The sequence below is a fragment of the Nyctereutes procyonoides genome, unplaced genomic scaffold, assembly GCF_905146905.1.
Source record: "Nyctereutes procyonoides isolate TBG_1078 unplaced genomic scaffold, NYPRO_anot_genome, whole genome shotgun sequence".
In the NCBI taxonomy this organism is placed as follows: domain Eukaryota; kingdom Metazoa; phylum Chordata; class Mammalia; order Carnivora; family Canidae; genus Nyctereutes; species Nyctereutes procyonoides.
Genome location: NW_026575082.1, coordinates 35,753,178 through 35,770,470, shown reverse-complemented (window position 1 = coordinate 35,770,470; position 17,293 = coordinate 35,753,178). Strand labels below are relative to the sequence as shown.

Here is a 17,293-nt window from a genome sequence, read left to right as displayed (position 1 = left end):
GGTGCCCTTGAAATCTGGATTCTCATGTGAGCTTTTCATTTTCAATCTGTGACTTAGAAGAAAACTGGAAAATCCAACTGTTAGGGGGAGAGTCGTTATCACAATTGGTAATGAATATTTGCATTTAAAATAAAACTAAATTCTTAAGGAAAAATAATGAATTTAACGATAGCAATGAAGGAATCCATTAGTGGGTGGCAAAAATTGTTTTAGTCAGGTAAGTATTCTTTATGCTGCTGAAAAATCACCATATGAATGGCCTTCTTTGTCTATGCCAAATGCTGACATAAACATATTACAAGAACAAGAAATGTCCTTATTTTTGGCACACCTGTTCTAGACAGTACTTTCACGTATTTATGTCACTATTATATAGTTTGGGGCAAAAAGACATTTGTAGCAAAACAGATACCAACTGAGCCTTCCCAAAGAATCTATTGCTCCTGACAACTAAAAACATGATATGACTAAATGCATGTGATTTCTGTAGCCCGTAGCAATCACGGTAGTTTTAATGATTTGATTTTATGCTCTTTTCACTACAGACTGGGAGAAATAAAACATGGAGGTGAGCATTTCAGAGTTTTCTATCCTGCCATAAAATGGAAATCATACCTTTTCATCTCAAATAACATGTACAAATAAACTCTGACAATAGAACTCAAACATCAAAACAGATCAACTCAGAGTCTCCTGAAGTGGACAAGTTGAGGGATGTAGAGGGTAAGAATGAAAATATGTGCCTCACAACCAATGAACCATTGCTGGATTACCATTACATTTTTGCTCCCTTGCTGATTCCAAATCTCAAAGGCTAGAGATCACCAATCCTGTTTTATTTCCTAGTTCTATAAATAGAAACTTAAAATTCTTGAAAAATATTAATTTTTAAATCCCAAGGGGGAAAAAGCAGCTTGGGTAATACATAAAAATACTTTAGAAGACAATTTTATGCTTTCTCTTATCTAAATAGTTTTTCCCTTCCATTAATTAGAACTTGCAAATTTTATTTTGTTTATTTATTATTATTATTTTTTTACTTTCTTAGATAGAGTGTGATGTGATATGCTGGGAACATCATCTGGACAATTCAACAAAATAAAATTTATGATACTCTTATGTACATACATGCATATATGTCCATAAGTAAGTGCTTCATAAATTCTGTGATATTTCTATAGTTCTAATGCATATCTAGAATACTGATATTAAATATGAAATCATCATGGTAATATCATACCTGTTTTAGAAGTGTGTAGTTGGAGCCATCAGTGCTAATTTTCCTTATTTCATGGTGATCAGCAAGAATTAGAAAAGGTTCTTCATCTAAATACCAAGAAAAAAAGATAATTAGAATTATATATGTATGGTTTTCAACTTTGCTTAGTTTCAACTTTAGTTTCTGCAGCAATATAAATTTAAATGCCATGTACTCTGATAGATTAATGGTGAAAAAAATCACACTGAGCATCTCAATGATAACAAAATGAAAAGGCCACAGATACCCAGGCAGTATGAGAAATCTAGATAATTCTAAATACATTCCTCTCTTTCCCTCAGTTTTCATAAACAACAGATTATGTAATTGATTTGGAATTGGTAGAAAATACCTACTTTCATAATCTGATTTTTTTAAATGAATTTCAGGAAAGAATAAACTACATCTATCTTAAAGACCTACAGTACAGCTAAACAGTCATATAATCAGAAAACTCTTTCTTGATAATCAAATAACCAGCTTCTGCTGTCAGTTGAAACACCAGGCTCTATAATTTTTGTTTAATTTCATCTTTTACCATAATATTGCTTTTTAAATCCTTTATTGGTCGTTAATGGTTTTTATTTCTTACTTATAGTTTGTCTATGATGTTATTATATCCCATTTGTTCTGGAATCTAGGAAAGATAATATTAAGAATCTGAACTTGCTCCAAATACATGAAGATCTTCTCAAACTTTAGATCAGTTTTCTCTTCAGAATTTTTTTGGAAACAAAATGGATTTTTATTTTTCTTAAAGATTTATTTATTTATTTATTTTAAAGAGAAAGAGAGAGAGAAGGAGAAAAAAAATCTCTGCTGAGTGTGGAGCCTAACAGAAGGCTTGATCTAATGACCCTAAGATTATCACCTGAGTCAAAACCCAAGAGTTGGATGCTTAACTTACTGTCACCCAGGCATCCCCCAAATTGAATTTGTAAATAGAAAATGGAAAGTTCTGTATAGCACATTTATTTGAATGATTTAAATTCAAGTTGACCACATTATTGATTGTTATAATTCTAGATCCATTCAATTCAAGTTCTGTTCAACTTTTTTTTTAAAGAGCTTTGTTTCTTTTTTTTTTTTTTAAGATTTTATTTATTTATTCATGAGAGACAGAGAGAGAGAGAGAAGCAGAGACACAGGCAGAGGGAGAAGCAGGCTCCACACAGGGAGCCCAACATGGGACTCAATCCCGAGACTCCAGGATCACACCCTGGGCCCAAGGCAGGTGCTAAACCGCTGAGCCACCCAGGGATCCCCAAGAGCTTTGTTTCTAAGATGAAGTCATATATTTAGTTTCCTGGTAAGCAATTTTAATGTCAGTAGAAATTGAAAAAAAAACAATTAAAAACGTAGTCACTTTATGTAATTTAATGTGGATTTTATTGTAAATCATTTATTGTTATGGAGTTATTGTCCTGTTTATGTTAAAAATTATTACTTTTATCCTTTAGTTTCACAGTAAATATATAATACATAGGGTATATATTATATTTTAGCATGCTTTATGTCAGGGATTAGAAATGTATACTACACAGTCTGGACATCTCCTTCCATTAGCAAGACCACACCCCTAATCAATCATTCAATCTTCCTGTTGATGCTAAATCGAGATTCAAACTCTACTAAAAAGAGTCAGCTCAGAAGTTGAAGGTGCCTTGTGATCTCTTGTCTTTATATTTACAAATATAAAATTAAATATTTAGGCAGTCATGTTCTTTACTGCTTAAATGTAATACCTGAAATTATAAAACTCTTAGAAGAAAACATTGAGAAAAGTCTCTATTAAGATCTTGGTAACAAATTTTTTAGATACAACACAAAAGACACAAACAATAAAAGCAAAAATAAGCAGAACTATATCAAACTAAAAAGCTTCTGCACAGCAAAAGAAACAATCAACGTAATTAGAAGGCAACCTATGGAATGGGAGAAAATATTTGTAAATTATATATCTGATAAGATATTAATATTACGGTTATTATTGAAAATATATATAGAACTTATACAAATACACAAAAAGCCCCCAAAATATTTTATTTAAAAATGGGCAGAGGAGGGCCACCTAGGCAGCTCAGTCAGTTGAGCATTTGACTCTTGATCTTGGCTCAGGTCATGATCTCAAGGTTGTGAGATTGACCCCTATGTCAGGCTCTGTGCTGAGCATGGAACCTGCTTAAGATTCTCTCCCTCTCTCTCTACCCCTCCTTGCTCTCTATAAATTAATTGATTAATTAAAGTGGGTATCAGAACTGAAACGACATTTTCCCAAAAACATACAAATGGCCAACAAATACATGAAAAGATGCTCAACATCAGTAATCATCAGAGAGACACAATTAAAACCACAACGAGATATCACATTTCACCTATTAGAATAACTATCATCAAAAAAACCTGAGATAAAAAGTGTTGGAAATGACATGAGAAAAGGGGACCTTTGTTCATCATTGGTGGGAATATAAATCAACTACAGAAAATAGTACAGAGGTTTCTAAAAAAGTTAGAAATAGAACTAACATATGAACCAAGAATTTCACCTCTGGGTACTTATCCAAAGAAAATGAAAACAAGATATCAAAGATCTATCTGCACTCCCATGTTTATGACAGCATTATTTATAGCAGCTAAGATATGGAAACAATCTAAGTGTCTATCAATGGATGAATAAAGAAGATGTGACATGCATACACATATGTGTAAATATATGTTTATATATATAATCTGTATTCAAACATACACATTAATTTATACATTTGTAATTATGCATATGTATATTATATAGTATCCAATGTATATATATTGTATTATATATTATCTGTATTACATACATATGTAATATATATTATACCCACACACATAATTGAATATTATTCAGTGATGAGAAATAATAAAATCCTACCATTTACAACATAGATGTCCTTGAGGACATTATATGAAGTGAAATAAGTCAGAGAAAAATAAATACTATGTAATGTGACTTATACATAAAACCTCAAAATAGCCAAACTCCTAGAAACAGTAAAATAGTGATTACAAGTATGAAGCATGAGAGAAATGGGGAGATGTTGGTTTAAAAGTACAAACTTCCAGTTAGAAGATAATTAAGTTCTGAGGATCTAAGTCACAGCTTGGTGATTATGGATAACAACACGACATACTTGAAAGTTGCTAAGAGAGTAGACCTTAAATGTTATTGCCACACACACACAAAATGGTAATTAGGTGAAGTGATGGAGGTGTTTCTAACACTATGGTGGCAATCATATTGCCATATATAAGGGTATCAAATCAATACATATATATACTCTAAAGTTACCCAGTTATAATTTTTTAAATAGTTACACAGTTATATGTCAGCTATATCTCAATAAAGTCAGAAAAAATCTATTCTCTCTCTTGCAAAAGATTTATGCTTCAGAGACATTTTGGTTTTGTATTAAAGTTATTATTAGTTTCCAATTATTACTGTTTTGAAAAACAACAGCATGGATACCTGATATAATAAGACCAAAACTGCAATCATTAGTAGTCATCTCCTTTATACCATCGTTAGTGAAAAGTTTAAAGTAACAAAAACATTTATTGATTTAGAGATTTTATCTCTTCTTATGTCACTGAATGCATGATATAGTAAGTAGGTTGGTAAATCTAAAAAAAAAAAAAAAACAGGCTCCAAATAATACATAAATTAATTCAGTGATGACTATTCCAAGAGTAAGTAAAAATAAAATTTAAAAAATTGAAATGGCTATCTTTTTTCTTCAATAATGTTTGAAGTTTTAACTGGTTGAAAACTAATTTTAAGAATTCCTGTCACTGGCATTTATTTTATGTAGGTAAATAAGATATCTAATGTTTTAAATGCTGTCATGTATATATGACATACATATACATAATAAACAGGCCATGCTATTTGATTCATTATACTCAAAAACAAAGGGGAAGAGACACATTATGTAGCATTTTTTCTCACTTAAAAACAATAATTACTTATTATATATTGCTTTGTATTATTTTGATACGTGTATTTCCCCCTAATGAATTACAATATTTTTAAAAATTTGGCCTATGTTCTATCGAATTTTCTAATTTACAAATCAAACACACTACTTGGAACAAATAGAGATTTAATAATATTCGCTGAATCACTGGAAGAATTCAAATAGTCCTACATAGTTGATTTATTGCTATTGTTGTCATCATCATTGTCATTATCATTATTGACCTCTTCTCCTTGGCATACATATATGAGTGTGTAGGGTGTAGAGAAGGAAAAACTATTATAATACAATTACAATAGGCTTTTTACCGGTCTTGGCTAAATCTACTCCTAAGAACCTGTGATGCAGCAGTAGAAATTGCTAGAAATAGTTCTTTTCACTTCTGCGCACTCTCAAAATCTAGGAAGCACTTAATAATTCACAAGACCATAATGCAATTTTATTACAAATAGAACAGTTTGTGGACAGCATGCAAAATTAGAGTGACAGGTTCCTATATCAAGGTAAGTAGGGAAGAATTTTGATTTCTCAGAAACATCAGCGGGTATGAACTCAGTAAGAATGGCTATAAAATTCAGAATCCATATGTGTAACTGAAGTTGGATTAGTGGACAAGTTCAATTCGATACCTGAGAGTGATTTGCAGCCATTGGGGTTATCAGGTTGTATTTCATAGCCATCTGTACAGAGGCACTTGTAGGTCCCATATGTATTAATGCATTGCTGGCTACACGGAAATCCCAAGGAGCATTCATCAATGTCTACACATGTTTTACCATCATCCTTCAGTTGGAATCCAGGCCAGCATTTGCACTGAAGAATGAAAAACAAGCATAATCATCAATTCATATCATTGTCACTGTCTTTTCCTATTGAATATCCCTTTAGTTTGATTCAAGAAAGAAAACAGTGTAAGAGTGGATAAGGGCAAGTCTTTCTGTCTCCAATGGTTTTAATAAGAATTATGTATATTAAATAAAGCTAAAGCTAAAAAACACTTTCCTAAATATCTTCATTTGATCATCTGAGGTTGGCAAGATTATAAAAGTTAATTGACGTCCTCAAAGCCATGTGGCTATACCATGACAGCAACAACAACATGAGGCAATTTATTTTGTTCTTTTTCTGTTACATTACATTGTATTTTTAGGGGACTTTAACAATCATAAGAATTCATATTTGGAGCTTTGAATACTAACTGACTACATGTGGAATTTCATCAGAGCTTTACAGAAGTCTATGATGCAGGTCTTATTGTTTTTAGTTAACTGATAAGAAACCTAGAGGCACAAAGGGAATGGTGCCTGGATAAAGCCAGTTGGAGAAACTAGACTGTCTCTAACCCTTAGTAAGGCCCGATTAATATTTAAGGACTGGGTCTGGTTCCATAACCATGTTGATGTTGTCTGGAGAAATAATAGTAACAATTTCCCCACTATAATCAGTTTGTATCATCAAATCTTTTCTTCAGCATCTCTTTCATGTAGTGTATGAACCTCTGATGATGGCACACAATATTCACTAACTGGCATGTAAATTCTGAATACAATATGTCACTCCATATATGTCTTTGCAGTCCTGAAAACAATGGCATCCTGTGATCCTGTGATCTGCAACAGTCTTTCAAGTCTATACTCAGTTCCTGCCAACTAGCATATGAGAACTGTAATTACATAAATGAACCTATAATTGGCCCAATGATTACAATGCTATTAACCTTTACAAACATTATTTAGCACTCTTGGAATAAAGGAATGTGCGAATATTGAGTAAGACAGTGAATTAAAATAAGCCCTAAATGGTTAACAGTAACTAGTATTCAAGAGTTATTCAGAGCAAAATTTAATAACCTCATTTATTTGAGGGTAAACATGATGGCAGAGCTTTGTATCAATGGGGAGAAATATTAGAGAGATATATGTGCATATTTTTAAATAACAAACAACTGAATTTTTAAGGGCCAAAAAACCCCCATATTTATTAGTTGGGAGAGAAGCAGCATCATCTTCACCTGAAAGTACTCTAACGAGAATTAAATACCATTTACTAAGTTCTTTTACCAGGAATAGATCCCTTTAAGCTCTTAGCACTTTCATCATTAACAATTTACACCAATAATTAGCTAATAATCCTCAATAATTATGTGTTGTTTTGTTTTCTAGGACCCACTAGCACACCAGCATTTCAAAGCAAAAGCCACAGCTTGATTTCCCACACTCTCCTTATCAAACTCTTACTCCCTTTGAGAACACTCATCCTGCTACCTGATTTAGGAAGTCAAGACAGTTGGTGCTTTGCGATGGCAAAAAAAAGTGAGATGCTTACTGTTACATAAGTGTACATTTAAAAATGGTTCAAGGGCAGCCCGGTGGCTCAGCGGTTTGGCACTGCCTTTGGCCCAGGGCCTGATCCTGGGGACCTGGGATCGAGTCCCACATCAGGCTCCCTGCGTGGAGCCTCCTTCTCCCTCTGCCTGTGTCTCTACCTCTCTCTCTCTCTCTCTGTCTCATGAATAAATAAATAAAATCTTTAAAAAAAATAAATAATAAAAATGGTTCAAAAATGGTTCAATTGGTAAATGTTATGTCATATATATTTTACCACAATTTGTAAAAGCAATATTTTTTAAAAGAAAGTGAGAAAATGACAGTATTCAAAAAGTTATCACTGTAAAGACTGGAAAATGACCATGTGGTCATGTGGTTGGGAAACCAGAAATCCATAGTCTGACATAGGACAGTGGTGAATTCAAGGGGCTCATTAGGACAAGTGAAAGGATTTTTAATAGAATATACTGAGTTCCTCTCAAAGAGTATTAGAAAAGGAAATAAACAGTGTCCCAGCTTTAATGGGATTTTTGAAAATGATTTTGAATGGCTAATGTCAGGCTTATTGAACTATTATAGCAAAGAGACGGCTTAGATGAAAACACATTTATGGAAAATCAATTTCTTAAGGTAGAATTGGTAAAAGCTACCAAATGTAATATACACATTTCTATAAACAAATGAAATTAGTATGTCTAAGGTTATCAGTAACTTTTTAAGAAATTGTTTATTGAAAGAGAATTTTTTTTTAGATTTATTTATTTGAGGAGGGGAGAGAGACATAGTGCAGTGCACACAAGCAGGGGGAGGGAGAAGCAGGCTCACCACCAAGCAGGGAGAGCCTGACACAGGGCTTGATCCCAGGATGCTGGGATCATGATCTGAGCTGAAGGCAGACACTCAACCAAATGAGCCACCCAGGCACCTCTAATCTTGTTTTAACAGAAACATATTTGCTCCCAGATTACCCAAAGGTATCAATGGGAAATTCCACTAGCCTAATTTTCATAAATTGAATGAAAGAAACTAATAATCATTTGCATCTTCAAAGATTCATCTATATTTAATAGAAAATAAGTTTTAAAAACTCTCACCTTCATTTACAAAGAAAAACAATTTTTATGAAAGTGAGATTTATATATATTCAATATCATCTTAATTTTTCTCATCTTTGAAAACTATTTCAAATTTTCCTGGTTTGTATTAATTTTTATATAGTGTCAAACAGCTATCAGAATTACAGCTATCCATACTTTTCCTATTACATTCAAATAAGTTTCTTTGCAGCTTTTAAAGTGATATTTGACAAATGTTATTTTATTTCTAATATATACATTAAAAGTTATTTCTCTCCCAGAAGTACATTTATTTTTACATGGTAAATTATCCTTCCCATCAAAATAATATCCTTGCTTTAGTAAATGTTATTGCTCCCTTTTGAATAGTTAGATACATTGTATTTGTTTTACAACAAACCTGCAAATTGTTCACAGCCCATAAGGTCTAAATTTTGCTTTTGTAAGCAATTTTCATTTTATTGCAGAATTTGGAGGAGGATTTCATGTCATGTTCTGCAGATATTGTAATGAGAAATAGGTTACTGGATGGTTTTCCCCATTCAATAGAAGAGAAAAACTCATAAACTTTTTTTCCCAAAAATATAGAAGCTTTTTCTTGTAGATAAGTCTTTTTATTAAATCTCCTATCAATAAATTATCATTAATATAAATATAAGTGTGTGTGTATAATCTCAACACAATATGTAAAATATTTGCTTTGAAACTTTATTTAAATCTCTCATTTATGATTCTAGTCTCAGCTGCTTGAATTTTTATATCTCTCTTGTTTCCTCAATAGATGCTTTATTTTATTAATTAGTTTTGACATGTGTACATATTCAAGAACACTATTCATAGCAATTCTTTCAGGTATCATATACATAGACTTTATGAATGATTAAATATGTTATCTATTTTAACTAGAATTCTCCTTCATTCTATGACTCCTTTTGAAAAGCCAAGGTGAAAATACTAATTTTTAAAAATTATCCATAAGTATTTCTATATGAGAGATCTTATAAAGTAATTAAAATAGATTTAACATGGCATTCAGGATGATGCCTATTTCTACCATAGCGGTTTTCTAAACATGGCATTTCTGAGCATTAAGTACTTATATGCAGGCATTTTATTTTATTTTTTCATTTTTATTTTTTTAAAGATATATTTATTTATTTTAGAGAGAGAGAGAGAGAGCATTAATGGGATAGGAGCAGAAGGAGAAGGAGAGAGAAAATAGAATCATTGAGCAGACACCCCGCTGAGCAGAGTCTGATGGTGGGGGGGGGGTCCAACCTAGGACCCTGAGGTAATGACTTGAATTCTTAACTGACTGAGCCACCCAGGCACCCCATATGCAGGCATTTAAAAAATATTAAACCTCATTTTGAATGTTATGTCAAAAAGTGACCATCTGATATTCTATAATTTTTAGATTTCTCCAAGATTGTTATTCTAGATTTAAATATATTCAGGATAAACACAAGGAGAACTACTTTGAAATTTAAGTTTTTAGATAGATAGATACTGATTCTATGATATAGAGATTCTGTAGATACATAGAAATACAGAATGTATATATTATATAGACAGAATTAAAGAACTATTTATAAACTATGAGTTGAAATTTTAACTAATTATCTGTAACAATTCCCATGACACATACTCTGATTTTTCAGGAAACACATGTCTATTGATTGTGCAGAAGTCACTGGTGATATTTTTTCTGCTTCATTGGGTTTCAAAATATTTACTGCCAAAATTAATTATTTGATACATATTCATCTCATTAAGACTTATTTTGGCTCACTTATCTTGTTTCATTTTACCTACAACACAATGCTTGTGTTTTAAGCCTGTAAATTTAACCAACTCTTCTTAATATAGTATTTGCACTGTCTTAAACAAATATACCTTTTTAATATTTAAGTTTTTAATCTCTGTTTTTGCACAGGGGGGGAAATGATTGTTGTAGTTCTCTGGTTACATCTACATACAATAAAATCCTTTCAATGTAGCTAAATTAATCAAAATACTAGAAATCCAGAGATTACAAATGGCAAAGTGGTTATTTGGCTAAATTTACCATTACATAGAAATGGCTTGTCATAGAATGTCAACGTTGGCAGGGAAAAAGGTACAACATCTCTGCAATACACATGTATTTTCTCTAGCATGCTTTAAAGAAAGGTATTTAGCTACAATTTAACCCCTTTAGTAGTGAGAAATGAGGCAGCTCATTCCAATGTAAAGATAGTACTTTAGAGTACTTTTCCTCATATTGAACAGTCTGCTTCCCAACTCATAATCCCAACCTTTGAAACAACTGAGACTAGGTCTGCTCCCTAATCCGGGGCTTCATATGTTTGAACACAGCTAATAAGCCATCTTTGCTCCAGGAAAAACTCCTTCCGAAGGTACATATCTGGAACATGGAATCCTAATGCTTTGGGATGTACAAATGTATATACACTACAATTTGTCAAAATTCCTCTTAAAATACCATGTTCATTAATGCACATAGTACCCCAGATGTGTTCTGACCAGTGCAGAACTCAGTATAATAAAAATCTAACCTCTGTAATGATCTTAACTGGCATAAGACCATCTCTGTGCTTTGTAGGAGCATGCCCTATTGCTGATTCATACAGAGCTATCGCTCTGTTAAAAACACTGACTTTCAAATGAATCGCTCTTCCTGAGATTTTCCCACACTTACATCATCAATTTTAACCTAATGCACAGCTTTAATTTTAATATCATGCTCATTTGCATCCTCTATTCAACATGAATCAAACAGAAATGTTTTCAAAAGCTATTCCTGTCAATCAATTTTGTCAGTGAATCACGCTTTTCAGGAAAACGGTACTAACAAAACCAATTAGGATATTAGGGGTGATTTATTTTTAGTGTACCTGCACTCGGTCCTAATAATTCATGCGTTCTATTTTTTTTCTTCCTGTGTACATGAAAAGTACTGTGTTATCCAGTGTTGCAGTAAATAAATGATTAGCCCATTTCACTTCAAAGATGGGAGGAAGAACGAGGGAAGAAATGGAAACTCAACAGTTGCATACATATTTATGTGCTGTTAACATGGCAGGATCTCTCTAAACACTGGGTTTTTCTTGCCTTTTTTTTTTCTCTTTATGTTCAACATATATTGAAAATCACTTTGGCATTTTTGTCTTTCTGAGTACATTTTTACGATTTTTATGCCACATGATTATAATGAGTGGTCTATATAGATACTCCTCATTTAAATACTTTTACCAGAAAATACTATGATGCATTTTAAGTTCTACAGCTCTTTGGATTGAATAGTATTCATTATCTCAAATTCCAATGTATCATGTGATTTTCTATTTTTGATGAGACCCTACCTTGTAACTGACTGGAAGGTCCTGACAATCTTGAGAACATCCACTGACTTTCTTACTCAAACATTCATTTATATGGCAGTTTCTCTCATCTGAGCCATCGCCACAGTCATCCTTATTGTCACAAAGTCTTCCACTGGGAATGCACCTGCCATTTTTGCACATAAAAAATGAACTGTTGCATGACTGTTCTGGAAAAAGAAAATAAAACAAATGGAACATAAAGGGCATGCCATTGCTTTATACTACAATTGCTGAAAACATTCACACATATGATAACTTATCTGTCAAAAATTATAGTAAAATTTATATACATATAAAATCCTCTATATGTAGTGTAGTATTTTATACACAAAACATTAAAAAAACAAGGACAAACTGTACTTTCATGTTCAACACTTACTGAAAATCTTTCTTTGCCATGAACATTAGCAATCAAAATAAGCACCTATAGTCAAATTAATGAAGTCTTTCTGTCTTCACCTATATTGTGAAGAATTGATTCAAAAGTATAATGAGAGTTTGACATTTCCCTCAAGCCACAGGTAACTGAGAAATTGTATGTCACTAAAAATTAAGAATCTAGAATAGGTAGATATTCCTAGATTCTTTTTCTTCTTGGAAATATAACATTGACATTTTTAAGTCAGGGCATAAAAAGGACATTTGTGGTGAATAATAGTTGTTCCAAATATAGCTATGGAAAAGAGTTTAGGTTTTGGAGCTACTCATAACCTGATGACTTGAACATTATTCATTATCATACATGATAAAAGAAAACCTATTAGCATGTAAAGTACATGAGAAAAAGTAATTGGGTTTATTTTAAATATATGAGTATGTATTTGGTCTTTGGAATAGTGAAATGAAAAATAGTCCAAGTTTGGCTATGTATATATTTCTGTTCAAACGATATGCAGTTTACTTTATTTTGGCTAAGCATCATTAATACAGACCTTCTCTTAGTAAATCTCAACTTACTTTATTTGAGCTTTCAAATAGGTCCAAATAAGGAAACTGTTTTCACATAAAATCACATATTAAGAAAAAATGGTTTTTTGAAAGGGGTCAGGGTAATGGATCCATTTGGTGCGTTGCCTCAAATCTTCATATTTTAGCACAGATTTAAATTTCTAAAACTAGCTTGACAACATAGTTGATTGCTAAGATCCTCCATGGTATCACTTGAAACATCACATGCTTAATTATTTGCATTTATTTTCATTGAATATCATACTAGACTGAACTGAAAATCAGAGTCACAGTTTTGCCATTGAAAAGCAAATTTTGGAATAAGCACAATATTATATATCTTCTGTACCTGCACTTTTGCACTTTGGGTTTAAAGGTGCTTCATCAGAATGGTCAGGGCAGTCAAAGTCCCCATCACACTGCCATTGAGTATTTAAGAGACATCGTCCATCAGCACAACTAAATTCTTCTGCAGTACACTCTCGGTATCCTAGAGACAAAGAAAGTAACATTCTAATTCATATGACAAATATTAAATCTGCATTCCATATCCATCTGTACACCATATCTAGTTAACCATGGGACCTATCTATGTCTTCTATAGGAAATGTTTCTTATTCCTTTTTGGGACAGTGGTCATACTTGCAAGAGATATTTGTGGTTAAGAAGTGGGGTTAAGGTCCAGGAAAGAAAATAAAAAACAAGGCAATCTTATTGTTTCTAGGTGAGGAAACAAAAATGCAATACTCAACAATACTGTCTCTATTCACCTATAATCTATGTCCTAAAGATTTTCCTTTGAATGGAAAACAAGAATAAAGCTATTAATGTTTTTTCAAGACTAAGCTTGGTTAGGTATAGTACCAGAACATATGGATGAAGTGATTCCGAGTTACAATGATAATTCTCAGAAGCCATAATGCCATGTTTATGTTTGAGAAGCAGCATTTGGAAGTTTAAAGACATTGTTAAATTTTTTTAAAAGTCAATTTATAAAGCAATAAGCACACAACTATTGTAATTATCCTATATATTGATACTTAGAGGCACTAAAAAGCTTTATTCAAATCACAGTATCAACCCGTCAATTTTTAATGTTCATATCTATGCCTATTTATAAGTAAAACTCATTTGATTTTGACTATTATGAGTTTTAGATTGAATTTTTCCTAAGTTTCTTAACAATGAAAACTGTCATTGCTATTAGAAACTTTCTGGTAAACCTGGTATATATTTTACTTTTGAAGATAGGAAATAAGATCTGTATGTTTGTTAACAAATAAACAAAATTCCAATAGAAAAATATTTCATCAATGATAATACAATTGAAAGGTTTGTCATTCTGAATGGCAAACTGCAGAGTTTAGAAACAATTTTAGTTTCCCTGTTCTTTCTTCCACCCTTGCCCTCTTCACTAGTTCATTCTCCTTGGTCAATATATACATTACATTCAAGTCTCTCCCAGCCCAGTGACAATAAAAATCCATCAGGGGAGCCTGGGTGGCTCAGTCAGTTAAGCAACTGACGCTTGATTTAGGCTCAGGTCATGATCTCGGGGTCCTGGGATCAAGTCCCCAGTAGAGCTCCATGCTCAATGGGGAGTCTGTTTGAGGATTCTTTCACTCTTCCCTTCCCTCTGCTCACTCACACTCTCTCTCTTTCTCTCTCAAATAAATAAAAATAAAAATCTTAAAAAAAATAATCCATCCACATAACTCTTATGTACACATTATCCTTCTTCCCTACCACTCTACCCAGCATTCCCTTACTTATCTCCAGTTCAGCCTCCATTCATTCAATCCATTTCTACAACATCTACCTTCTTAAAATCCTCTTGAAGCCAACAAATACCAAGTGACAAGTGTCAAATTCAAGGGTGTATCACACTCTTATATATTTCACTTTCCTGCAGCATTTGATATTGTTGAGCATACTACCTTGTATTAATTTCCTGGTTTAATATTTACAATCCATTCCCCATGACGTTGTCTTACTTTGACTATTTCCTTGTATCCTTCTTTCTGTATGAAATCCTCTCCTCTTCCGTCCTAAAATATTGCAGGTGAAGCCCTAACTTCAATCTTTAGCCTATTGTTTCCCTCTTTTCCTTTCTGCAGTGTTGGCTATTTTCAATTTTTGTCATATTTTGAATATCAGCTTTATGCCGATGGCCAGCAAATTAATTATATTTGCAGAGATCATACTGGTGACCTCTGGAACTAAATTTTCAAACACTCACTGTATAGCTTCATGTTATTGTCTGATTAACACTTCATATTCAAAACATCCAAAATTAATTATTATTATTATTATTTTTTTTACATTTCTCTTCTCCTACACCAGGAAAACTTGGCCCTTAACCTCCTGTGTTCCAAAGCCCATTAATGATGGTAACGCCATCCACCAAGTCATCCAAGCTAGAAATTCTCCTTTATCCTCCATATAGGACTCTAAATGAATCCTGACCCATACTGTTCTTTCCATTCCACCATTTCTGTCCTGGTTTATCATCACATCATTAATCACCAGAACTATTGCAACTATCTTCTAGCTAGCTTACTTTCCACCTAATGGCTCCCCTGTCCCAGGGCATATTTCATCCACTCTGCTGAAAAAGATGATTCTGAAACATATTTTGACTGTGGCATTCCTGTTTCAAATGTGTGCTGTCAACTGAGAGCCAAAATAATTAAACACAAATTCTTTAACATTATATTTCAGACTTCTTCAGATCCAGTTTCAACTTTCTAATTTCAATTTACCTCACAAAAGACTATTATTCTTCAACTATGTCAATATGTAGCCATTTGGAAATATAAATAGAACTTTCTATGTGTCCAGAACTATTCTAAGCACTTTACAAATATTAACTAATTTAATTCTCTCAACAGCCATAAGAGTTAAACAATGTTGTCTTTTATTTTTTTACAGATGAGGAATTGAGGTGCAGAAATGTGAAATAACTTCAAAGGTCATACAGATACTAGGCGTCCAACCAGGATCTAGACCCAGGCCATCTGGCTCCAAGTCCGTGATTTTAACCACTGTGTTATTTTATCTACCATCTACACATGACTTTCTCTAACATTCTCTCTGCTTCTATTCTTTAGTGCTTCAAAAATTTTTTTAATATATTTTTTAAAGATTTTATTTATTTATTCATGAGAGACACAGAGAGAGAGAGAGGCAGAGACACAGGCAGAGGGAGAAGCAGGCTCCCTGCAAGGTGCCTGATGTGGAACTCGATCCCAAATTCCGGGATCACACCCTGGGCCGAAGGTAGGTGCTCAACTGCTGAGCCACCCAGGCGTCCCATAGTGCTTCAAAAATTATTCTCTCAGCTCTGATCCCATGTATTGTGATTCTTAGTCACATCTGACAACGTGTGCTATTATTCTAGCGTGTATTTCTGATTTTCCTGTTTGTCTGCAATTTCTTCTAGTGGGATCTGTCTCATTCATTTCCATATCAACTGCATAAGTGTCTAGCAGAGGGAAGATACTCAATCAGACATAACTCTACTTCAAATTTACATCTCAAGGTATGATGCACCTTTTAAAATATCACATTGAATCCATGACTTAATGGTGAAAAGATCATAAAAACTGGGATCCGCTGATTTCAAAGAGATTTCTATCAAAGACCAAGACTAGACACAACACAAGGAGAACAAAGGAGGGCACTAAATCTACTGCCTTTCATGATTATATGTGGATTTTATGGCTTTTCATCTTATATTTATTCATGTACACATTTAAGTTTTTGTTTTCTACAAAAATACTAGGTTTGTGTAAAATTTCAATTTCAAGTAAGAACTTTTCATGATTTTCGCTACAAAAGTTACATTTGTATCTATATATACATTATATATGTGATGGTCAGATAAATATATATGCGATGACAAGATAAATGTCATAATAATATTAAATTTTAAGAAATAAGCACACATGTAAGAAGATAAGGTGAAAGAAGAATGTTAATTTTACAGTTTCTTTGATAATTGTGAATTCTATTTTTTCTTCATTCAAATACTTGATTTGGCTATAAGACTGAATTAGCTAGCCATATATTGTTTTTCAACCAAAATACATTTTATAACTATTTCCCCCATGTGCTTCCTAATAAGAACATATTATATGTAGACATGATCTCCAAATCACTGTATAATTACACATTAGAGTTTAAAGAGGTTATTGAGGTACTGCTATGGATAACTGAGCTTACACGCCCTTAGTGATACTAAGAAATGTGTTGTTTTTGTCATTTATTTATTTCCTGAGTCATCCTA

The 17,293-nt window shown here is 32.7% G+C and overlaps 1 protein-coding gene across 1 annotated transcript in view; it reads right to left on the bottom strand.

Moving 5' to 3' along the window:
* LOC129514645 (low-density lipoprotein receptor-related protein 1B) overlaps window positions 1-17,293 on the bottom strand; it is a 1,831,349-nt gene that overhangs the window by 230,329 nt on the left and 1,583,727 nt on the right. Inside the window, exons 54-57 of the mRNA XM_055333402.1 lie at window positions 13,355-13,495; window positions 12,037-12,224; window positions 5,898-6,081; window positions 1,241-1,326 (exon numbers count right to left, since the gene is read on the bottom strand). Coding sequence (XP_055189377.1) covers window positions 1,241-1,326; window positions 5,898-6,081; window positions 12,037-12,224; window positions 13,355-13,495 — 599 coding nt within the window. The remainder of the gene's footprint in view (window positions 1-1,240; window positions 1,327-5,897; window positions 6,082-12,036; window positions 12,225-13,354; window positions 13,496-17,293) is intronic.